Source organism: Haliaeetus albicilla, chromosome 10 (assembly GCF_947461875.1).
Source record: "Haliaeetus albicilla chromosome 10, bHalAlb1.1, whole genome shotgun sequence".
Taxonomy (NCBI): Eukaryota; Metazoa; Chordata; class Aves; order Accipitriformes; family Accipitridae; genus Haliaeetus; species Haliaeetus albicilla.
Genome location: NC_091492.1, coordinates 21,366,072 through 21,390,606, shown reverse-complemented (window position 1 = coordinate 21,390,606; position 24,535 = coordinate 21,366,072). Strand labels below are relative to the sequence as shown.

Below are 24,535 nucleotides of genomic sequence, written 5' to 3'. Positions count from 1 at the left end.
GCTCCCCCCAGTTCTCCCAACTGCCCCCCCAGTCCTACACCTGCAGCTGCCCCCCAGTTCTCCCAACTGCCCCCCCCAGTCCTACACCTGCAGCTCCCCCAGTTCCCCCAACTGCCCCCCCAGTCCTACACTTGCAGCTGCCCCCCAGTTCTCCCAACTGCTCCCTCAGTCCTACACCTCCAGCTGCCCCCCAGTTCTCCCAACTGCCCCCCCAGTCCTACACTTGCAGCTGCCCCCCAGTTCTCCCAACTGCCCCCCCAGTCCTACACCTGCAGCTGCCCCCCAGTTCTCCCAACTGCCCCCCCGTCCTACACCTGCAGCTGCCCCCAGTTCTCCCAACTGCCCCCCCAGTCCTACACCTGCAGCTGCCCCCCACTTCCCCCAACTGCCCCCCCAGTCCTACACTTGCAGCTGCCCCCCAGTTCCCCCAACTGCCCCCCCATTCCTACACCTGCAGCTCCCCCCAGTTCTCCCAACTGCCCCCCCATTCCTACACCTGCAGCTGCCCCCCACTTCCCCCAACTGCCCCCCCAGTCCTACACCTGCAGCTGCCCCCCACTTCCCCCAACTGCCCCCCCAGTCCTACACTTGCAGCTGCCCCCCAGTTCTCCCAACTGCCCCCCCATTCCTACACCTGCAGCTGCCCCCCAGTTCTCCCAACTGCCCCCCCGTCCTACACCGCCAGCCCCGCCCGGTTCCCCCAACTGCCCCCCTCGCCCCCCCATTTGCCCCGTCACCCCGGCGCCACAGCGCCCCCCCGCGGCCGCCCCTCCTGCCGCAGCACGCCCCGCCCCTCCCCGCCGCGGCCCCGCCCCTCCCGGTGACGTCGCGGCGGCGCGCGCGAGCGGGCGGTGCCCGGTCCCGGCGGAGTCCGCGTCCGGCGGCGGGGCCCAGGGCCCGGGCCGGCCTCTCCCACCGCCGCCATCATGCTGGTGCCCGTGTTCACGCTGAAGCTCAACCACAAGATCCTGCCCCGCATGGTGGCGCTGGGCCGGTACGACGGGACGCACCCTTGTCTGGCGGCCGCCACGCAGGCAGGCAAGGTAACGGGGCGGCGCGGCCCGCCATCCCGCCCGTCTCTCCTCACGGGGCCGGGCCGGGGCGGGGGGCTCCGTGCCCCCGCCGAGCTGAGGGGAAAAGGCCCTTCTCGGGGGCCGGCGGCTGCCGGGGCCTGCTGTGGTGGTGCTGCCGGGGCGTCCCCCGCCCCTGGGGGCGGCCGCTCTCCCGCCGGCAGGCCCTGCTCGCCCCGGCGGAGGGGCCCTGCGGCGCCCGGCGGCTTTGCCGAGGTCACAGCGTGTCTGAGGAGCCCCGGTGCCGCCCTGGGGCCTGCAGCAGAAAACGGCGTTAACGCCGGCCGGCATCCCTGCCCGGCGCTGGAAGAGCCGTGCAAGGGAGAGAGGTCTTGCTCGCTTCTTCTCTGTCTGTAGGCCGAGAGTCTGCGGCCGAGGCACCGGAGCTGTCTGCAGGCACGGACGGGGGGACGCGACACTCGAAGCTCTGCTTTGTGGCAACAGGGAGTTTGCGAAAAATTAGCAGCTGGTAACCCAGTTGCCAAGGAAACTTTTGCATTTTCTAGCAGGCGATGGGATTTTTTTTTTCAAGCCCTGGGTTTTACCGTACCGTTCTCAGTTACAGCAGTGAGCCTTAGCGCTGTGACGGACTAAGCTCGGTGCTGATAAAGGAAACGGTGCTAACTTTATCAATTAATACGTATAATATGATTGAAATAACCAGGGAGCTGCCAAAGCCCTGTGTACAGCTCACATCAGTTAATATTTAAAATAGGGAAACAGTAATGGAACATGATTTAGGGTTTAGGAACTAACTACTAGACAATGGGGCTTTATGCTTCTTTCTGAAAGGGTAATGGATTGTAGTCTGGTCAATAAACCTTGAAGAACTGCTTGGAACTGCCAAGATTAGGGAAGAAGTAGGTAAGAGGTAATTTCTACAGGGAGAGATCGCAACGACCTACTCAAATGATACCACCTACTCAAAAGAAGACAATGAAGGAAGAAGACAGAGTCTGTGCACTCATTTACGTGAGGAGCGAAGAAGAAAGGACAGATCATTAAGGAAAATAATAATGAATATGTATTAGTTAGGTGTATAAATGTGAGAATTTTTGAGACAAGGGTGTGCTGTCTTGAGACAGGCACCCATTCATGTGCATCAGTGAAATTAATTTGAAAATACCTCAGCTCTGTGTGTTATTGGCTTGCACACCAGGTAAACAAACCCTGTTTGTGGGACAACACTAAGGTTTCTGTAGGTGATGCAAGGAGTGCCTTGCGGGAACAGAAAACATTGTGTGTGCTCTGTTTGAGTTTGAAATACAAACAAAAGAGGGTTAAATACAACCTAACTAATAAAAAAACAGAGCTTGAAGCATAAACCCCCAGAGGCATTTAGGTTGCTGTAAATACAAACTTGGTTCATCTGTGATGTTTCCCAGAATTATTATTAATTTTATTTTGGAGCATTTAGGAACAGCTTAGAACAAGGGCTTGTTTGAGAGAGAGACTATACAGCCATAAAGCAAAGGCTATTAAGCATAATATCCTCTGATCCCCTGGTTCTGCTGGAAACAATTACAGTGACTGAATATTGGTCAGTGAGAATAAAAACTTATTTATCACAGGCCCCTTTTTAAATTAACCGTGCTTACCTACAGATGGACGTTACAGATAGGTACCAGGTAAATTGTCCTAAACGTTTGGGCTTTTTTGGTAACACTGCTACCAGCTGGACATAATTTGTTTAGTTTGTTGTTGTTCCCTTTGGTTTGCTTTTTTTGTCTTACTCTGAAGACCTGTCAGTTGCCATTTTCAGAAACAAACAAAATAATGGTGGCACAACTCCGCTGGCCAGGGCAGGGTTTTTCCTGCCATTTCCTTGTTCTGGTATAGTTTAAAGAATAACTGTCAGAAACAATATTGTCAGCAAAAACCCCAGTCTTTTATCTTCACTTTGGTTGAGTGAATGCCTTTCTTCCCCATTGCAGTTATGACCCAAACAGTAGTCTTTAATGTTTGTATACAAACACATACATGTTTTGTGATAATTTTTATCTCTCTGTTTCTACAGGTTTTTATTCATAATCCTCATGCCCGAGGACAGAGAATGAGCACAAACCGAATGGTGCAAAGTAACCAAGATTCAGACATTTCTCTTCTCAACATTAATCAAGGGATCACTTGTCTAGCTTCGGGAGTGCTGAACCCTCAGCTCGGTTATGATTGTCTTCTGGTTGGAACACAGACTAATTTACTGGCTTATGATGTGTATAACAACTCGGATTTGTTTTACAGAGAGGCAAGTTAATTTAACTGTCTACTTTTTTTAGTATCTTTATTGTTTTCTTTTTCTTTCTGTTCTAGAGATCACAGTTTTTACATTACTGTGTCAATTATGCTTCTGTTCTTTGTGTTAGTTATGTTGCTGTATTCAGAACATTTTGTCTTTAGAATATCTGGAATATTTCAAAAGAAAAATACCAATGTGATGTATGTCTGTAGGCACATGTGAGAGCAAATTTTCATAATATGTCACATGTCACCTAGCAAGACAAAATTTAATAAATTTAATAGGCATTCAGAGCTCAGCTAAACTGATACTGATAATGTTGGAAGCTCTCTTTTTGATTTGTGTACTCTGATGTCTCATTCTCTGCTGTTTCTTTTTCCTTTAATGTTTCTCTGTAGGTTTCAGATGGAGCCAATGCAATAGTTCTTGGAAAGCTGGGAGATATTTCATCTCCACTTGCTATTATTGGTGGAAACTGTGCCCTGCAGGGCTTTGATTATGAAGGAAATGACCTTTTTTGGACAGTAAGGCTACGCCTAATGCTTTTGATGTTATTGCAAGATTCTTTCAATGGCACTAATTCTTCTCTTTTTTTTTTTAATATGATAAATATTAATTTGGTTGTTGATCTTTCTTAATTTATCTCAGACCTTAAACTGTATTTTGGTTGTGTATTCAGTGCACTCAGATGTTGCTTGAATGTTGACTATGTCAATTGTTGTGTTGCAGTTTGAGATAATAAAACTAGTTTCACTTCTGATGGCTATCATCAGTATTGAGGATTGTCTTTCTCATTTTAGGTTACTGGAGACAATGTTCGTTCATTGGCACTGTGTGACTTTGATGGTGATGGCAAAACTGAGGTTTGTAACCATTTACCTGTGAATTCAGCTCTTTTCATGGTCTTGTAGTGAAATGCTTATAAAAACCCATGGGTTGTCAAATACGACTGACTTACCTTACCAGTTAAAGTGATCCCGGTGTGGAAGTTGTGCCTGTTTCAGACTCCGGTCCAGCAAAGACATGCACAAATGCTCACCACATGTATACGGAGTAGCACTGGTCTCTGGCACTACTCAGTGCCATAAAACTAGGCATATATGGCATCTTTACAGTATTACTGCCGTGCTTTGGTGAACTGATTGCTAGCTGTAATGGAAACTTCTCTCATTTTTCTTCACTATGCCAGGAGAAATACAATGAAATGCCTGCGATCATCAGTTGCAAGGCATCTATTTCAGTGGTGTTTCTTGAATATGGTTATAAATGCTTTTTTTAAATGTCAGAGAAACAACTTGCAAGCATCTTACATATAAAAGTGAGCTCTTAAAAAGCTGTGAAGAGCCTCACTTATGATTGGTAAAATCAAGAAATATCTCTTCGCATCCAGTCCTCCTGTTTCTTCATAGTGACATGGGGAAATGAAATACTCTTTGCTTTTCTGATTTAAAATGAAGAGAACTTGTAACAAGTGCCTTGCTGATAAGGTGTGATACAAACAATAGGAAACAGCTGCCATTCTGATCATGCAGGCTGCAAGGGATGGATGAAGATGTGAATTCGTGTGGCATTCTCTGTTGTAAGTGTTCTTCCATCCTGAATGACTTGAAGGATCGTGCTTATAAATAAGTCTTTAAGAAAAGTAATGGCGTCCTAGTATGTCAGATGCAAGTAAATATGATCTTAAATCACCATGCTAAAAATATTTACTTTTGTCATCTTGAAGCTTTTCTGTTTAGTTCCCCAAAAATCCTTGTTTGGAAAGTTTACTTGGACTATGGGAAGTTTACTTGGACTATGTAATGTTTGTAGTGATGTGTAAAGGGCCTCTATGCCTTTTATGTGTTTTTTATAAATGAATTGAACTGATCACAGACCCTTTGCTTGATTGGGATCTTCAGGAAGTGAAAAAAAATTCAGGTTTTCCAGTCAATTTCTGCACAGCTTCTCTTAGGGTGTATTTTTTTTAATGTGCTTGAGAGGTGGTTATAGAAAGTGGAGACGGTGTATAAAGATTCAGAAACCACGAAACTGATCTGTGGCTCTAAATGTTCTGGCATTTGTGCTTCTAAGTGTTTTTTTGTTGTTTAGCTGTTTTTTCTGCTTGAGAAAGTTTTATTCTCAGCAGTTAGTGTAATCTGATGCTGCTTTGAGCTAAGCAGAGTTGGATACGTTATCCAACTAACTTACCCTGCCAGTTAGCCCAGCATGCGTTTGCTGAGACTTCTTTTTAGGGTTCTTTTAAATCTTAATTATCTAGGTGATACGGTTTTTTTGCTGTTGTGGTTTTTTCTTTTTTTTTCTTTTTTGTGGCTTTCATGAAACTGCCTCTGGTTTAAAATTGAAGTTCTGAGAAAATGCACAGAAGCATGTTTTTAAACTGTTATTTATCACTTTCTGTCTTATCTGATAAATGGGTGTGCTAGCTTCATTTCCGTTCTTCCCGCCCCAGTAAAAACATGTCTACATTTAAAATGGACTGATTTTAAAACTGCATGAATATACTTCTGTCACTTAGTAGCTAACAAAACTGATTTGTTGTAGTCACTGTTGTCCTCAAGATTTTAGATTGATACAGGTTACATTCTCCCATCTTGTCAGAGACTTGGGGGGGGAAACTTTTTCCTTGCTTTTTCAAATTCCAGTCTAGTGGAATGAAAGCCACTTAGGTGGACAAGTTGAATCAAACTAAATGAAAACAAACCATCTTCAACATCTTCTAGGCACCTCTGGGAAATGCAGCATCACCAGTAATTGTTTCAGGATTCTGTGCTTTCAGCTGGTCACTTTTTGCTAGCAGTTGTGACTTGTCAAGAAATCTGTACCTCTTACATATGGGGTTTTTTTTGTAAGTTATTTTCATAACTACAGTAAGCTTAGCTTGGTGTAATTTAGTTTGTCATAATTTGAAGCACCTTTACTTTGGAAGAAGAAAAAAAAGCCTGTAACCTTTTTAAAAATCCGGTTTCAGTATGGATTTGTGTCTGTTCTGCCAAGTAAAGATGGAAGACTCATCGGTTCCGGTGGGGAAAGGTACTACCAGGTTTTGAAATTTCATTTATAATTCTGCTTGCCATTGATTTGATGGATGACTTTATGGGCAAGGCACTACGCAGATCTGTTCCTTGGTTTCTCAGTTTGCAAAATAGAAGCCATGTCTTGTCACCATCTTTAGAAAGTGCTTTTCCATGGGGCTCCTTTTCAGTTAATACCTTCTACCTGCTCAACTAGGAAACAGGAAAGGAACTAAGATATGGGAAATGATAAGGAATGAGAATGCAGAAGACCCAATTCAGTACTGATGTCCTATTTGTATAACCATTTACATCAAGTTAAAGCTTGTTTTACCCATGCTTTGCACTAGTGGCAGCCACCATTTAGGTTGGAGGAGCAGTGATGGTTTGATACTTGGATTCGTTGGTTTTGAGTTTTTTTTTAATGAGGGCTGTTCAGTGCTAAGCAATGATTTATTTTTTTTCCAGCTGTTTGCTTACAGACCAGTAACTGGGAGTTGTTGTTTCTCTGAACCCGTGTAGTACAAGTCAGAACTGAGTTGCAGGTCTCCTGCTCCAACACAGGCAATCTAGTATTTTTGATGCGTATAATTGCAGTTACGAATTACAACACTGAATCTCTTCCAGTAAGAAAAGAGCATAGCCCTGATGCTCCAAAGTATCTTTTCTCATTCCTAGCCTGGATATTTCACTATGCTTTTGTAGAGTCTAGCTTGACAAAAAAAAAGTATAACTAATAATTGATCAATGGGAGACTTTGAAATCTTGTCTTGGCAGAGGGTACCTTTTGTTCCACTGGCAGCTTTTCATACAGCTGTTAAAACCTCTTCATTGCTGGACTTGGAATATTTATTTGCCCTCTGGGTCCTGGAGTATCTCCTTTTTATTTCCTTAGCTTGAATAACTATTTTTAAGGTACACTTTTTTTTTTCCCCCCTAGCTTCTTGTTGGCTCTGAAGATTTTGACATCCGGGTGTTTAAAGAAGATGAGATCCTGGCAGAAATGTCAGAGACAGAGGTAAATTACTTCTAGCTAATGTTTGTTATAATTGCTGATGGAGGTGAAAGTATTGTGTACTGTAAAGCTTCTCTGGTTACTCTGGTTCAAATTTATTGTGCAGTTAAATAGTTACTAAACTATTTGGCACAGTATCTATTCTGCTAGAACTGCAAAAGTTAGGGTTTAATAATACCTTTCATTATGCATGGTTTTTTTTGCTTTGTTTATTTACAAATGTTTCACTGGGTTGAGAAAAGTAACTATTGCTTGACTGAAAGTCAGGGCCCTGTCCAAAGGTGATTAAGGTTACTGCACTGTGATTGAAGCTCTTAGTGCCTTCCGAGCAAAAGAATGTCTTCTACAGTTTTCCTCAAATGCGTGGACACTATCATGATTAAGTAACTTGCCCCTGTGTGTATCCAGATAGTGCATGGCAGGGTAGGAAGGTCTTGCTCAGGAAAAACTGGAGGTTTATATTGCAACTGGAGTTACATGCTGGCTGTATAAACAGGGCTGCAGTGCCTAAAGTAAAGTATGGGGCAGATAACTTAAGAGGGATAAATAAAAGGTGTGGGAGTTGCCCTTGAGAGAAGAACTGAGAGAAGATCCCCACTATTAAATTTTGGTTGCTTGGAAGGAAGTAATATACCTTTTTAATTGCATTTAGGAGTTTTCTTAGTCTTCTCATGACCCTTGTGGGCCCAGGGTAAAGGCATGTTACACACCTTTATCCTTGAAGATCTGAGGTCTCCCTGCTGCCCAAGTTGGGGCTAAAAGGCTTAGTTAGTTATTAAACCACTTATGAAGAGCTATGAAGGACAAATCTGTGCAGTGTTCTAGGAAAGGAAGCTGTTGCTATAGCTAGAATTAGAACTGGGCCTATAACACATTCTGCTGTCTGTATGCTAGCCAGTCTAGACTCGTGTTGTGATTTCTAGTTAAAGGGAAGCTAAAGGTCCATCGCTCTCGTGTGTGATTTATTTCCAGATTCACAGTAGAGTTATTTTAAATTCGCACTTGCAGAGTCTTAGGAGGCCTGTTACAATCCTACTGTTCTAATTTAAAAGGACACAGCTGGACCAAAACCTTTCTTTTTAGGAAGGTAAATTCAGGGAACAATGGCTTTATACATTGTGCTTGTTTTGGAAGACTTGAATAGTTTGCATTTTCTGTGTTTAATCACTTACTCTCGTGAAACTGAAGCCATAGACTGTTGTGATTCTTGAATTTATAAATGGACAGTTGGGTATAAAGGGAGCATTGCTACCTTTCTGAATTTCTGACTGTTGCTGGGGTCTTCTGTCCTTACTGTGTGCTTGCCATTTAGAGGGTTTTGATACTTGGGAAGGGCTTTGGAGAAGGTTGTGAGAGGGAACGATAAAGGGGTTGGAAACCGTGTTTTATATAAAAAAAAAATTGAGGAGCACAGTCAGCTGAGTTCTTAATTAAGAAGTTGGTGGAGGATTTAATTTAAGGAAGTCTCCTGTGCTATGTTGTAAAGATGACCAGACAGATGATTACAATTGTTCCTGCTGACATTAAAATCTCTAGTCTTAGTGCAAAGAAAAACCTGCATTTCCAAGCACTGAGAGCCTTAGCTCAATGAAGAATTGTACGGTAAGGGGTCTTAAAAAGAGTGAGAAACAGGCTGAGTTATGACTCTCAGGTCTTTCCCTGGAGCTGTTACTCAGGTAATACGTAGCCTGGTGTTCTAATTGTGTTCCAAAGAAGTCCGGCTGTGGGAGCTGTTAATTTTTATCTCACTAATCTTGGGCAAAGATTTTCTACCAATAATATCTCTAGGGCTTTCCCAGCCCTTATAAAGTTGAACCCTTTGGCATCCTCAGCTCCTGAAGCTTAAGGAATGTTGTGTGTTTGGAGTAGGTTTTCAATGAAAACTTGTTAGCACTGATGACTGCAGGAATCCTGTGAGCAGTTGTGTTGCTGCTTGTGGTAGGAAATACTTGGTCAAAGTACACTGAGGGCAATTCTGTAATCTTTGCAGAAGTGTATCTTAACACTGGCAATGCAGCTTGTGTGAGGGAATCCTACGAGGCCTTCGGTGATTTCAAACTGATTTTTAAAAATAGTTCAGTACTTAATGCTTCTTACAATAGGCTTACTTACCATTTAAGTATAGTACAGTTCATATGATAGAGAGATTGTATAGTCTGTTCTCTGTTACTTGAAGTTGCAGAAGTTTTCACTCCTGTATCCTCTCTCTCCCTCCTTTCCCCCCACAAGACTATTACTGCACTTAGCCCCATGTATGGCAGTCGGTTTGGCTATGCTCTTGCTAATGGGACGGTCGGAGTTTATGACAAGACAGCCCGCTACTGGAGGATTAAGGTTAGTCCAGTGTTGGAATATCATCACTGAATGCTTGAAGGCTACTATGAGATTTGGTACGCGATCTCAGGTCGTTCTGATGTTATCCTGACTCCTTAGATGAACTTGAAATTTTCTGCTGAGCATAGAACTTAATGTAATTCTGTTCTTACAAAACCTACCTATTTTTATAGATACGTGCAAAATTAATACCGTGTCGGTTCCTTCAGTGCTTTTGGGACTGTTGGTGATGGCTTAAAGAACACTGATACAGCCGTACAACTAGGGATGCTTCAGCTTCGCAGGGTTGTTTAAGCAGCAGAGAAATTTGAGTTAACTGTTAGAAAATGCCTCTGGCTCTTTTGTTGAGTCAAACTGTTTTTCAGAGACTGAATTAATCTTGCATTGCCTATGTTCAAAGCTAATTTTTCACATCAAGAGCAATTTGCTTCTGCAGCAAATCATATTGGCAAGATCCTTTCCTGATGCTCATTTTAATATTCTTAATATAACACAGATTAGAGCAGTCTAATAGTAATAAGAGAAAGGACTCCTTAGGAGAAGTGGCAGGAAGAGGCTAATGGCTTTCCTCAGTTGTCTCATTTTATGGCAATCTTGAAACCCTGATTTTTTTCTTTTTTCTTAGAGAATTTGGCTTTTTACACTTTGTTTTTCTGAGTTCTAATCATCTGCTTAGGAAAGATGAGGTATTTTGAGAGCAGTGAACTAGATTTTTAATGCAAAGGCTAAGATTTCAGACGTGTGTGACCTTAGGGATAGTGATGCTCAAACTTCCTGTTAAGAGACATTTTTGTACTCCTTTCTGTAATCTCTGTAGCCTCCTACTCCAGTGTCTTGCATATGTCAAGCATGTGCAATTTAGAAAACATATCCAAGCTTAACTTGTTCTTTTTCTGTCCTCAGTCTAAGAATCATGCAATGAGCATACATGCGTTTGACCTGAACTCTGATGGTGTGTGTGAGTTGATCACTGGCTGGTCCAATGGGAAGGTGAGTTTATACAGGGGGGAAATGAGGAGCTGTAGATCTGGAAGCTGTGTTTGAAGCAAGCTGTTAAATTTTCTGAATGAGAACAGCCAAAAAATTAAAAAGACTGTTGGAAGCTGAGTGTTGAAGAACTACTGCAGAAAACCTAGTTTGGCTGGTGAATCCTGTGCCAAGTGCAAGATCAGAGAAAAGCTGCTTCTACTGCTTAGCTCAGAGTCTATTGCTAAGGTGTGGTAAGTTGTTTCTATGGTAGCAGAGATCATATGTCACATCCTAGAGCTCTTGAGTGTCTTTTTTCAGCTGTGTCTTGAGGACGTGCTAATAATCCTCTGCGATGTTTCCTGAATGTTCTCAAACTACAGGGAAGACAAAGTGGTTATGTAACAGGAGAGCAGCGTTATTTAATTGTATGTACAGGCATTCTATACAGCTCAGTCTCTTAAGCCTGATGCTTGGTATTCCCCTTTGCTAGATATGACTGTTCTAGCTGCCAAATCTCTCCTGGACGCATCTTGCCAGGTTTTTTTGTAAGCTATGCTTTTTCCTTCACACCTCTCGTGACTCTCATTAGCCTGGGGGAATTTAATTAACTTCATATCAGGCTGGCAGTCTAGAGCCCAGATATGTTGTAACTTATGTTGGATTAGGTGTATAGCATTGTTGAAGAGAGAACCTCTCCTTGCTTTACACCTTTTTCTCTTCTTTTCCACTGGTAGTCTCTGCCCTGCTTGTTGGTCTGAAACAGTCCCTTAGCTCCTAGAAAGACTAATGCTGGGTCCTGTGCTTTGGAAAAGACACACTACATGGAACTGAGCCCCCCCCTTGCTGTTCTTCTCCAATGAAAGATAATTAAAAGTTGTGGTATTTCTTCATAAAAATAATTCACCACACAAGGGCTGCAGCTAAGAGGAGAGGTTGTAAATGCTGCATTAAGATTATTTTTGGTTTAGTCCCATCATTGCTGCATTCATGTGTGCATAATCTTCCAAGTGCAGACTTGCAGTCCCCTTCTTTCCTCTTCTTTGTAACTTAGGGAAATATCCCTCAAGTGCAGTTCTTTCTAGCAGAGTCTGTCTAGAGGTCATTTCTTGATGGTGTTTTTTCCACATGTGGTGTTCTGATCCAGCAGAGCTGCAAGTTCACCTGCAGTTCTGTGACCAGGGCTGGCTTTTGGTTAGCAGCTCATTTGAGTATTGCATGACATATATTTTGGGAGTTAGCTTTTCTGTTCACGCTGTGCCTTGGAACTCTTTGTTGTTCCAGGTTGATGCACGCAGTGACCGAACTGGGGAGGTCATCTTTAAGGACAATTTTGCTTCCTCGATTGCAGGAGTGGTGGAGGGGGATTACAGAATGGATGGGAGCACCCAGTTAATCTGCTGTTCAGTTGACGGTGAAGGTAAGAGCATTCTTCAGGATATTCATATAATACACAATAACGTCAGGTACATCACATCATCTCGGATTAGCTAAACGTTGTTTCGGTTCCATAGGCATTTTTGTGTGCCAGATTCCCTTCGCTTTATGCGAAGTTAAGGGAGTTTTGAGTTTCGCTATCTGCAAACAGGATTTTGAATATTGCCTTCTCTGTGATAATCAGTGTGTGTTTCATTATGATCCAAGAAGCCATAAAAATTCATTTGCCTAACAGAAGAAGTCCCATCCTAATCACGCAAAGATAACTATATTCAGTACAGACTGTGGTTCTTCAGGCAATGTTGTTATAGATGAATGTATAGGAAATTTTTTTTCCTATATGTGATAATTTTTGGATTTTACAGTGGGTAAAGGTGTTTAGAAAGCTAAGGGGGCGTGTGTTTTGGTTTTCTTCTAGAGGTAAATAGTCTTTATATTAGAAATTTTAGATGTTAACAGCGCTTTGTTTCCTGGAAATGCTATCCTGAGACTGCAGAACTGGTGGATTTATCCCACCATGCCTTCAAGAAGTCAGACCTTGTTACTGTGAGTGGAAACAAATACGATCACAGCATGAATTTACAAGGATGGCTTCAGGAAAGACACTGGTGTGATTATCCGACTGCTTGGCGTCAGTGGCTTGAGACAAGCAGGTCTGGCACAACCCATTTGGAACAAAAGCCTGTCCTTGTTAAATAGCACAGTGTTTTGCTGTCTGTCTTAATCACAGGCTGCAGGGATTTGCTGCGCTTGGGCTCCAGCATATAAACCTTTTTCCCAAGCTTACAGAAGGGGAACATTGTGCACAGTTCTGAAGATACCTTGTCCTAGCAGAGTTGTGTAGGTTGATATCCCTGAACATGATCATCCTTTTCTGATGAGTCCATCATAAACAAACCTTGGCACAATGGGGATCCCTTTAGGCTGGAGCATTCAGGTGTTACTAAACAGTAATGGCCCTGTTTTTGGGGTTATATGGACAATGCATTCTCTTAGTCCTTGTCATTAGAGTTCTGTTCGGGGCCAGCATCCTTTCACATGAGGTGTTCTTCTGTGTTTCAGTGTATTTTCTGTCTTGCTCTCATTTTAAATGAATGAGTCACTCAGAAATAATAAAGCAGGTCCTTTCATCGGAGGACAGTGTGCATGCTGAATGCTTTTCAAGTTTCCTGCAATTTTTGCAGGGGTTACATAGGCAGCATATTCTTTGCAGGTATAAGATTTTTGACCCTGGCTTTTATTGTCAGCTGCAATCAGAGCACACAGCCCTAGAGCAAAATGGAAGTTCCTAGCGAGTGTCTCTGTCTCATCATCTGTTCAGCTCTTCTGTCTCCACAGGCAATTGGAGATGTTTCCATAACTCTGTGCTCCACTGGGCTACTGGGAAACAGGTCTTACCCCTTGAAGTGAACTATCCCTTGATTTGGGGAAAAACTACTGTGGGTAAATCTTGTTTACTGGCTGATTGACAGTGACTTACAGTCACTTCCAGACGGTAACAACTCCTCTGACCAGCTCTAGAAATCCAGGTACACATTTTATTAATTTTGCATAATTGCAAACTTGCCTAAGCACCTGAAAGAATGATTGCAGTGGGAATCCTCTTGCAAAAGGACTGGGCGCTGCACTTGTCTGGTCACGCGAAGACAGCTTTAAGACAGGTTGGAAATTCACCTTTTTTCTTTTTTTTAAATGTGCAGTTATCTTGTCCTAACCACCAGCAAAGTCAGAGCTACTGTGGGTGTAAATCAATGCTCAGGTTATCAGCTGAATGGTACCAGCTAAAGACCAGAATTAGTGTCTGCTGCTGAGGTGGTACAAGGTGGTGTTACAGAAACTAAAGTTTTGGAGAGGCTATGGAAGGCTTTGCTGGAGTTGGCTATGTTTTGTTTCTGTACAGTCCGAGGCTATCTGCCAGGAGGTGAGGAGTTGAAAGGAAACCTAATGGATACAAGCGCTGAGCAGGATCTGATCCGAGAACTCAGTCAAAAGAAACAAAATCTGCTGCTGGAATTAAGAAATTATGAGGAAAATGCAAAGGTACTACTTAAACAATGTGTAGGGCCAAAACACACCTTCCTATTGCTATAAATCCAGAGTAAGCTGGGAAGTGGTCGTGGGGCAGTCCGGACAAGTCAGAGCTGTAACCTGCTAGGATGCAGCAAGATTGTCTACTGGGGATTCCTGTTTCTGCATCTGGCTTGCTCCTTGTGCAAGTTCAGAACTTGCTTTTTCTATTTTAGTAAGTAACATTTTCCTTGCTCCTTCGGCTTGCCAGAGCAGTTGTGTTTGGAGCTGGATTCTGTTCAGCCCTGTGCTTTGGCTTATGACTGCAAATTGTAATTTTCAATGCATGAACCAGCTTGGGGGTTAGAGGAGATTGTTTGAGAGGATCAGGTGAATGGGAGCACTGCCAGGGTATAGGAATTGCACTTGTGGCCTGATGGTGAAGGTGCAGAAATAAAGAGCTTTGAAAAATAGTCTGAGGAAAGGAGCAGACTCATATTTGAACAGTAAATGACCACCATAGCAAAAGCATGGAATTATATAAGCTTGTGCTTAAAATGGAATATATGTTAAGTGCTTTTTTGAATAAAGGTTTGGGTAGAGAGCTGGGCTCCGTTGACAATAAAGCGCTTGAACAAATTGTAGCAAAGGTGTCCACAGCTCCATGTGTAATCCAGCTGCTATTCATAGCAACGTGAAGTGTCTCGGAATTGCTGTAATGCAACCTTCTGCAAGAAAAAAGAACTTAGGCATGTGTTTTCTAGGTTGCTTGAATGAAAATCTTGAAATTCTGGTACTGAAGGGTATGTGTTTTGCAACAGGCTGAACTGAATGCTCAGTTGAAGGAAGCTGATGGGCAGAGAGGTGTGATTCCAGCAAATACACAACTCCAGACAGCCCTCTCGGTTAATCTGGGCTCGGACAGCCAGTCTGCCCACGTGGAGCTGTGTATTTCCACCACAAATGGTGAGTGGTAACCTGCAACCATTTAGTTGATGGCTTGCCTGTCTCCCCTTTGTAATTTCCCCTTTGTGGTTGCTTTCCTTTCACAGAGTTTTGAATCAAGCTGTGTTCCCTTGATGGGTCTCAGGGCAGAGGATTTGATGGAATTTGTTTCTTGTTAGGTGTTATTTTCCAAGGCAATTAACATTTAACTTGGATGAAAGGAGTCTTAGTGATCCCTGCAACACTCCTTGTGTTGACTTTAAACATTAACCTATGACCGTGTTAGTGAGAGTGTTGTGTGAATGCAGCTGGACCTCAGCTGGCTTTCTATGCAAAACAGGAACTGCCCCAAGATAGCAAATGCACCTAGCACCAGGTGTGCTGAGGATGCAATCTGGTCCAGATGTGGTAGTGCTGGTCATCTGGGATATTTTAACAATTCAGAGGAGGGCTGTAAAGTGTTGACTGTGCTTAATTCTGAAAAGAGTGGTGGTTTGTTTCCAGAGGACAGCTGTTAATTTAGGAACTGCTTTTTCTTTCTGTTGCTAAGACACAATCATCCGTGCTGTGCTGATCTTTGCTGAGGGCATATTTGAAGGAGAGAGCCACGTGGTACACCCCAGTCTCCAGAACCTCTCGGGCTGTGTTCGTGTTCCCCTTACTCCACCCAAAGATGTCCCTGTGGATTTGCACATCAAAGCCTTTGTGGGTTATAGGAACAGGTGAGTTTTGTGTTGCGATCTCTCCTGGTCTCCGGAGCTAACTGCGTGACCAGGAAACAGCAACAGTGTGGCTTCATGTTTGTTCCATGGGAAGTGCACTGTTAATTAGCTGGTGCCCCACTTCTCTGTGTCACTGGAAGGAGAGCTGGAATGCTTTCTTAAAAGCACTGTTGCACCTGTGATACTGAGCTCTTGTCCAGACAAAGTCTAAATGCTCTGGGGTCGCTGGGACCTGCTGTGCTCAGGCTCTGCCTTTAGGGGAACAGTGAACATTTCTTGTCCAGAGGGTGCCTTATTGTGGGTGTCTGGAGGAAGCAAAAGGGAGTAGAGACTGTATCCAGGCTGCCTGCTCTTAAGTGGCTGCCTCTCCAGGCCCTGAATGGTGGCTGCTCTGGACAAAGTACTTGAGCAAGCCTGGAGGCACCATGGTGTCTTTCAAGCTACAAACCCATTTGAACCCATTTGTCTTCAGGGCAAGTAGAAAGCAGCATATGCCTGATTTCAAGACAACACTTTTCCAGTTTCCCATAGAAATAAAATGTCTCTTCATATACACTTGACACCAACTTTCTCCCTGCTCACATCTGCCAGAACTGGCAGTGCCCCAGGAAAGGAAGCAGAAATCCTTTCCCTGAACAGGGAGGCATATTTTGAGAGCTAGCCAGCCACTGCAGAAAGAATGTATGGGACTGAATTCTCCTCTTGTTTTCTTTGTTTATGATTATTATTGCTTTTAGTAAGACTTCACTGAACCTGTAAAAAAAAAAATCCTTTCACATAGTAAAATCATAAATGTGTTAGCCTAGAGAATATATTTCATTGGAGGGATTATAGAAAATGTAAGCAATAGGGAGGAATCGTTCAACCTCGTGACGCCATAAGCCTGGAATTTCCAAGTTCTAGCATTTTTTCTGGGAAGCGGTAAGCAGCTGATTACATAGCTGGAAGCTGCTGATGTCAGTAGCCAGCTAAAAAAGAACCAGGGACCATTGCAATAGGTGAATCCCTGGTATGTTAGTAACTATCTCTGTTTTTCCTTTGGATTGCTTCCAGCACGCAGTTCCATGTATTTGAGTTGACCAGACAGCTTCCTCGCTTTTCAATGTATGCCCTGAGTAGCCCGGACTCGGCCACAGAGCCCCTGAGCTTTGTTAACTGTACAACGAATGAGAGACCGCAAAGGGTGAGTTTCTGCTCTGCTTCCTATTTCCCGGTCCTGCGTACAGATACTGCAGGTGGAGGGTTTGCAGTTAGCTTGTGATAGCCGAGAGCAAAGGAAAATTATGCAGTGAACTGCACTGCTGGCCTTTGGAGTCTGTGTGTTACAACTTGACTCAGTGCTTTTTTTCTGTTTTTTAAATGATGCCTCAATTGAGGTAGTCCCTGCTTCAGGAATTCCTGCAGCTGCAGGAACTAATGGCCTGAGATTGTGAGGCGTTTCAGATATTATGTTGTTTCCTGTGTGACAACTGATGGAATGCCAGTGGCAGGAGCCCTGTAGTGAGTGATGAATTTTGTAAATGAGCAGAGAACAGGAAAAAGGCAGTACAGTGCCCAAATAATGGCTTGGATTCGTAACAGATGAGCAGTGGTGCTATCATTTTGGTTCTAAAAGATCTGAATAGTGGGATGGCAGTAATTAGAGCTGGTTATTTTCCCCATTACTGTAGGGCTCTGCCATATTTGCATGACCTTTACTATGTTAAATGGCCAAGGCAAAAACCAAGATGAAACGAAACTTTCCTTTTTAAATTCTTGCAGTAGAACCATGACTTGCCTCCCAGCTTTCTCTGCTCTCCAAGCCCTGGGCTTATGTTTTGACCTTGGCCTGTGGTCTCTGGTAGTTGAATTTGATTTTCTTACAAATACTCAGCTTTGGAGCAGGGAGTCAGCTGCTCCTATTCTAATGAGTTCATGATGTGGGTTTAGGGGATGAAATTTAGTAAACAAAATTTCCAGGGTACCCTGAACAGAGCACTCTGGTGCACATCACGTGCAGGGACATTGCATGGTTCTTCAGGCTTTCCACGCAGGTCATGGCTAATGCTCTTAATTTTATTTTTGCAAGATTATTATGTGGCTGAATCAGAGCTTCTTGCTACCAGAAGATGCAGAGTTTCAGAGCGCTCCCTTTCAAGTTTGCTTCACTTCCCTTCGTAATGCAGGTCAGCTCTGCATCAAAATCAAGCCTGGCGGAGAGGTGAGTACCTTTGTGGATAAGGGGAACACCCGTTTAATTATACTCTGGTGAAACTTAAGGGTGGTGCCAACATGAGGTAGTGGAAATGAAGAAGGACCGAACAGGACAGAGGAAGCACTCATGTTTTAGGGATGTTTTTGGAAACTTTTGGGTCTGTTTGCTGTTAGTGAGTAAAATTCTAGGGCCAGTCAATGAAGAAAACTACAGATCTGTAGGAAGGTATTTGTTCCTGCACAGAGTGGTTTCAGGGAGCCATAATTTGAGGCACAGAGACTGCCTGGAACTTCTGCACTAGTCCTGTATGCACAGATGCCTCTTTGCCCCAGGCCTGAATAAAAGCCCCTTTGAAATCAGTGTCTCCTTATCTATTTAAAGCTATAGAGCTTGCTTGTGCAACAGTTTTGCCTTTTGATAGAATGAACTGCTTTGAGCCTGAGTAACTATTAGAAAGACAGTCCTGCTGGGCAGTTCTGGGAGATGTTTTGGCATGGAAGAGTGCTGACGTGCTTTCTTTCCTTTCTGACAGATTTCCATCAACACGGATGATATTGATCTAGCTGGTGACATTATCCAGTCAATGGCCTCCTTTCTGGCCATTGAAGATTTGCAGGTGGAAGCGGATTTCCCTGCATACTTTGAGGAATTGCGGAAAGTGTTGGTCAAGGTGAGGAGGCATTGGGCATTTCTAAATTGGCAGCTAAGCAGTCACTGCGGGCGTTTGTATGAGAGGATCTCTAAACCACTTTATCTTCTTTGTGGAAATGGGCCAGCCATGGCTTGCTATATGTCCTGCGCAGAGGACAATGGGACACCCTCAACTTTCTGTTTATTCTTTGTTCGATAGAACGGACTCTTGGTCCCCAGCAGTTGATTGTTTAAAATAATGTAAATGTGTTTTCTGGAAGACTGAGCTGTGGATTTGGGTCAGGGCGTAAGGTGTGTATCACAGCCTGATCACCCCCTTCTGGGGGTAAGGAACTGCTCTGGCAGTCAGGGGGTGAGGGGAAGGAGAATGGTCCCAGGGATGCTGGTAGATTAAGTTGGGATGTTATTTCCTATTACACTGAGCCATGGTTTAGCTTGAACAATTACCTATATGCCCAGAGTGCCAGGGGACCTTTCTCGTGACTGTTTGCCTTGGGCAGGTGGACGAACACCATGCGGTGAATCAGAGGCTCACTGCCGATATGGCTGAACATTCCAACCTCATCCGCAGCGTGCTGGTTCAGGCGGAAGATGCACGACTCCTGGGAGACATGTGAGCAATTGCTGCTTAGCTTGTGTGTTTTAGAATGGGTCAGTCTTTGCTTTGCAGGCAGAAAAAGAGCACAAAAAACCATGTGTGTGATACAGGGGTTGCCTAGTTACAACTGTTGATGTAGAAATTGGTACCTTTGCTGGTCCCTCCATGAGCTCTCCTTGAGCCTTGTCTTGTTTTTTAGGTGGAAAATCAGTCTGGGGAAGGCAAAAGGGGAAAGGTAGGGGCTTAGTATAGAGCCAGTGGGGTGAATCAACCTCGAGATGCTGAGATGCATTAGAAAAGATACATTAGAGGAAGAAGGCAGTAAAAGCTGTCTGTGGTGTGTGAACTTTGGACAACACCAAGAAAGAAATTAAGTGTCAGTCTTTTCCTTCTCATTTGCTGTGTTCTGTGAATGTCCTATCTTTACTGTCAAGAGCAGCAGTAAAGTGGTCTAAGCTACTGCAGAGCATTGTTACTTTCACTGGGGAAAGTGGCATCTCTTCTTTGGCTTGCTGGATACAGTAACTGCAAAAATAGACCTTTTTTTTTTTTCTGTAAGATAATGAGTATAACCAACATGTCTAGACAAGTCTATTGTCTTGTAGCTGGCAGACAGGCAGATAACTGTGGTAGCCATCACAACCATGTATCACTCTACCTTTATATTGACAAACCATGACAAAACATGACTGTCTTGTGCCCCGAGATGCAAATAACTGGACTCATTGTTCCTCCAGGAAACACATGAAGACACGGTACATAGAGCTGTATGATCTTAACAGAGATTTAATAAATCAATACAAAATTCGTTGCAACAATCACACGGAGCTATTGAATAATCTGAAAGCTGTGAATCAGGCAATTCAGAGGGCTGGGCGGTTACGTGGTAAGTATGTGTGTTTGGAGGGAATGGGGCGGGGAGCCTTGGTCCCCAGTGAGGCAGATATGATGTATCTCAGAGACCAACTGGATTAGTTAAGTGACTTCAAACCTTTTGGCCTGAAACTAAATTAGTAGAAGTACTCTTTCATTTCTCAGCCATGGCCAATTGCCTCTGACAGTCAACTGTGAGTGTCCAGTATAATCTGGGATCACAATTTTAGAAGGAACAGTTCAAAGCAGTTTCCAGCTTTCTGGATGGTATAGAAATTGCAAGTTTTGTTGAACACAATTTTAAAAACATTTTTAAAGTAGTGTTTCAGTTCTTAATTTATAATTCTGCTTTAAAAAAACTTATCAACTTAAGCAGGGCTGTTTATCTATATTTTTAGTTCTGTAGGTCTTTGGGGAAGGAGATATTTTGTCTATAGCACTCCCCTTTCAATAAGTCCTTTAAGCTCTCCTATAATAGAGCTACATTTGATTCTTCTTTTAAAAAAGGATATTATTTACATATTAGAAAAAAGGTGGCATTTCACTGTGTGTTTAATAAATATTTGAGAGAAGCACCTACATTTTGAGACTGGATCAAATAGGTATTTTTACCAGTTTCTCAGTAACTGAAGTGTTTTTTCTTTTCTCTCCTTTTTTTCTCTTTACAGTCGGCAAACCGAAAACACAAGTGATCAGTGCTTGTCGGGATGCAATAAGAAGCAACAACTTTAACGTGCTGTTCAGGATAATGCGTGTGGGAACAGCCTCTTCTTAAAATGGCTGGGGGAGCAGCAGTTGCACAGAGGCAGTGTTTCCATGCAGCAGGCAGATAATGGACCAGTAATGACAAGCGGTTAATTCAGTCCCCTGCTCCACTGTAAGGGGAAGTAATTGCAAAGGTAGCATTTTAGTTAAGCCATCAGGTGAGAAATGTTATTATGCAGGCCAAAGCTTCGTGAAGAAAGCATCAGAGTTTAAGTGCAAATGTGGTATTTATGCAAGACAGAGGTATAACCTTGGAACAGTTATTTTCTTACAGTAACTTATGTATTTTAATATATTTTGTAGTTAAGGCATCGGCCTTTTCCATTAAAACATAGACTGCTTTGACTGCTTGTGTTCTGATTTAGCTGGGGAGATGCATATGGTTAAGTTTATTTGTTGAAAAAAACCCAAACAAACCACTTCTCTGGTTTTGCTGCATAGTCTCTGTGCATACTAAGCACTTAAACTCTCTGGGTTGGAGAATCCTGGGCTTCAATGCAGGGATGTGCTGCTTTCTAGGTAAACTGCAATTCAGTGCATTAGAAGCACCAAAGGGATAATGTCTCTTGCTTGCTGTTGAACCAGAAGATCTTTGAAAGCTGTCCAGTTCCACAATCCACGCAGGTAGGAAGTGGTCTGTTTCATGTCCGACACTCTCCCCATGCCTGGATTGCAGCAAGTTTTGCTTCCAGCTACTGGTTCCCTGCTACTGCTGGAAAAAACTGCAGATACTGAGGTGGGCAAGGGTGCATTTCAGGAACAACGAAAACAAACTACACACCCAAGTTTGGTGCATACACAAAGAGCTGGCAGTACTTAATGGGATCAAAAGAAGAATGTATTGAAAAATGTCTTGGCTCCTGGCTCAAACCTGTTTATTAATTGTGGGATCTCTTAGAATTGGATTAAAATATTACAGTAAGGCTCTATCTTAGATCTAAAGATATTTTAGAACCTTTGCCAAAGAAAAGTTCTTCTAGAAGCTAAAAATATCCTGCACACGATGGAGGCTGGGCCCCAGTGCTCCTAGCTCCTGTGCCATTCATGTGGGCAGGGAGGAGGCAGTCCATCTCTGTGAAGCAAAGTTCTTGGGTAGCTGCTTGGGGCTGTCAGGAGTATTCATGTCCTGCAGCTGGTCTGTCTCTTACTTGCCACTGCTGAATTAAAGCCAGCAGCCCACCATTCGTTTCAGAGCAACCGGTGAGCATGCAACCAGCTGAAAGGGGAGTGTAATTCTTGCAATGTGTTTTAATTCCCTAAATGGCCCCTTGCCACTGCTTTGGCCCCTTCAATACGGAGAGCTGCGCTGCCAAAAGCACAGATGTCTGTCGCTTCAGATCTGCAGCAGGAGCTCATTTGAATTCTTTTAAGAACCTGGTTGTTAGTCAAATGCAGCTCCTTGGTAAAAGGGTGGTGAGCCACCCATGCTGTTCTAAGCAAGTGAGCTTTAAGACTTTGATTATGGAACAGTCTCCTGGCATAAGTGCTGGGCTTTCTGCCACCTGCTGTACCTGTTCCCACTGTTTCAACCTCTTGTTCTTTATGTTCAAAATCCTAATGCTTGTTTACTGACATTCATGTAGTCCATTCGATGATAAGAGAGTGGCTCTGATCAGAAAGCAGCTTTCCCATCAGCCTGATTTTCAGGGCTGCACACGAGGCACTTCCAGTCCCAGCTCTGTTTTCCTCTTGGCAGTGAGGTCAGTCCTTTGGTCACAGTCCAGACCTCTGATAAGGCTGATTTCCCTGGCTAAGTTTCTGACAACAAATTTGTCATTTGTTTTCCTGTAAAAACGACTTTTATCTTTGCCAAAGGTAAAATCCATGTCCTGTAAGCTGCAGTGATACCAGGTTTGCAGTTGCCAGTTGAAATAAAGCAGCCCTTGGCTGGTGTGCAGCAGCAAGCTGATGTAAGCTGAACCTGCACCAGGAAATCAGTGGTGAAGTCACCACTGGTATGATTCAGCCCAGGACTAATGCCTACTGATCCCCTTCTCAGGTATGGGAGGGGTCACAGCAGGTTAAGCGGCTGGTCAAGTACAGAATAACCTCTGAAACTACACTAGTAGAGCTGCATGTTGCTAAAAATCCATGGGCAAGGCTGCTTAGATGGCACCACACCTTGGTATGTGTGCTGCCCTGCTGGGGCACTTCGGTGCCTGCGTGAAACTTCACTTTGGGCTGGAGGCTGGATCAGTGCCTGCTGAAGAGGGATCTATGTAACAGTGATTTTCAATGTCCTAATTCAAGTTCCACTTTGGAGTTAAAAAAAACCCAAACAATTCGAACTGACACTTGGCAACAGGTTATCTGATTTTAGCCCCTTTCTCCTAGTCCCATGGATAATCCTGCTGCTCTTAATACTAATTTACTGAATACCTGATGTCAGAACTTTGCTGCATGTTTATGAATGCCAAAACCATTCCTTTAGTTTGGTCTACAGCTAAACTGTTGCTTCTTGCTCCATATTGAATTGTTCCTGTTCTTAGCTACTTGGCAAACTGATAACCACCAAATCATTTGCATAACAGCATTTCAGTAACCAAAAGCTGCTGGTACCCTGCATCAGATGCCAGGCTTTGGAGGTGCTTGCTGTTCTCAGTCCTATTTTTCTGTATTGTCCTACTTACTCATTTTGTGGGTATGTATATATTTCATATTCATATTCCTTTCCATAATGATCAGAGTACTTTGCAAGCAGCTGCACCTATTTGTAAATACAGCAAGAGCATCTATAGAGAGGGCTCCCATTATTGGCACGGTCTAACTGCAGACCCCTTCCTCTCCCCCAAACAGCTCATGTCACTTGAAATTTCAGCGAGCAGTGTCTTTCCGCTGTACCTGCAGCACCAGCGATGTGTGGGGCTGCCTTTGGCTTTTGGGACCAAACAGGAAGGGTAGGAGAGCAGAGATGTGTTGATTTTTAAATCTTTGAATGCTAACTGCAAATTTGGCTCCTTAAATTACTTCATCTCAGTCACCGGAGGCAGAAGGGTGGTTCTGTGTGTGATTAGATAGATACAGGCTTGCTCAAGTAGAGGCTGGTATGCCCTCTAGTGTATTATTTATTATTAAAAAGCAGCAAGCTTCAGAGAGCCCAGCTTCTTCCCAGTCTTCCGGGAGGCTGTTCCAAGGTCTACCAAACACACTCTTAGGCTGATAATGCAGTAGAATAAGTAATTTTGTTTTGTTAATGTACTCCCAACTTTGCCTAGTTGAGTATGCTGTGAATAGCTGTGGTATCTGTCACCTTTGTTCAAAACTACCCAAACGATTTTCCTTTTTTTTTTTTTTTTTTTTTTTTGAAACCTCCATTACTTACTTTCTGCTGGGGCAGCTCAGAATAAGAACTACTTTCTCCCCAAGAACAGCTGCTGCCCAGAAACTAGTGATTCATGCAGAGTGCCCTGTTCTTGTGTTTAACTTCATCCCCTTGTCTTTTAAGTAGCTTAAAACAGTAGCAGAGGAACATTAAAACCAAGCAAGAAAGTCTTGGCACTGCACAGAGAAGCCAGCTTAGGGAGACAAATCAGAATATGAACAAGCCGGTATAGATGTTGCAATAGCAGCTTGGAGCAACCATGTTCCATCTGTTCTCCCTGCCCAGCAGTGACGGAGGGAAAAGCTAGAACTGAGCAACTGCTAATAGTCCAGGACTGAACCAACACTGCATCTATACAGTTCCTGTGCATCACTCTCTAAGCAGCT

General features: G+C 43.5%; 1 protein-coding gene across 2 annotated transcripts; it reads left to right on the top strand.

Annotated features, from left to right (window-relative positions):
* Nucleotides 1–832: 832 nt before the first annotated feature.
* Nucleotides 833–21,172, top strand: BBS2 (Bardet-Biedl syndrome 2). Of its 2 annotated transcripts, none has more exons than XM_069793761.1 (17): nt 833–1,043; nt 3,088–3,315; nt 3,705–3,830; nt 4,107–4,169; nt 7,261–7,338; nt 9,565–9,669; nt 10,573–10,659; nt 11,920–12,055; nt 13,973–14,112; nt 14,901–15,045; nt 15,575–15,746; nt 16,800–16,929; nt 17,815–17,946; nt 18,473–18,610; nt 19,092–19,204; nt 19,927–20,075; nt 20,731–21,172. In XM_069793761.1, the coding sequence occupies exons 1-17, from the start codon at nt 927–929 to the stop codon at nt 20,835–20,837; spliced, it is 2,166 nt and encodes a 721-aa protein (XP_069649862.1). In that variant the 5' UTR covers nt 833–926; the 3' UTR covers nt 20,838–21,172. The 2 variants fall into 2 exon arrangements, with proteins under 2 accessions (XP_069649862.1, XP_069649863.1); XM_069793762.1 differs by having other exon boundaries at nt 906–1,038.
* Nucleotides 21,173–24,535: the final 3,363 nt, after the last annotated feature.

What these genes read in the sequence shown, in the direction of transcription:
- BBS2 (XM_069793761.1), top strand. Translation starts at nt 927, where the DNA reads ATGCTGGTGCCCGTGTTCACGCTGAAGCTCAACCACAAGATCCTGCCC. An exon ending in ATGGTGATGGCAAAACTGAG is followed by an intron (nt 4,170 to 7,260) that starts GTTTGTAACCAT and finishes TTTCCCCCCTAG; the next exon opens with CTTCTTGTTGGCTCTGAAGA. An exon ending in GTGTATTTCCACCACAAATG is followed by an intron (nt 15,046 to 15,574) that starts GTGAGTGGTAAC and finishes TCTGTTGCTAAG; the next exon opens with ACACAATCATCCGTGCTGTG.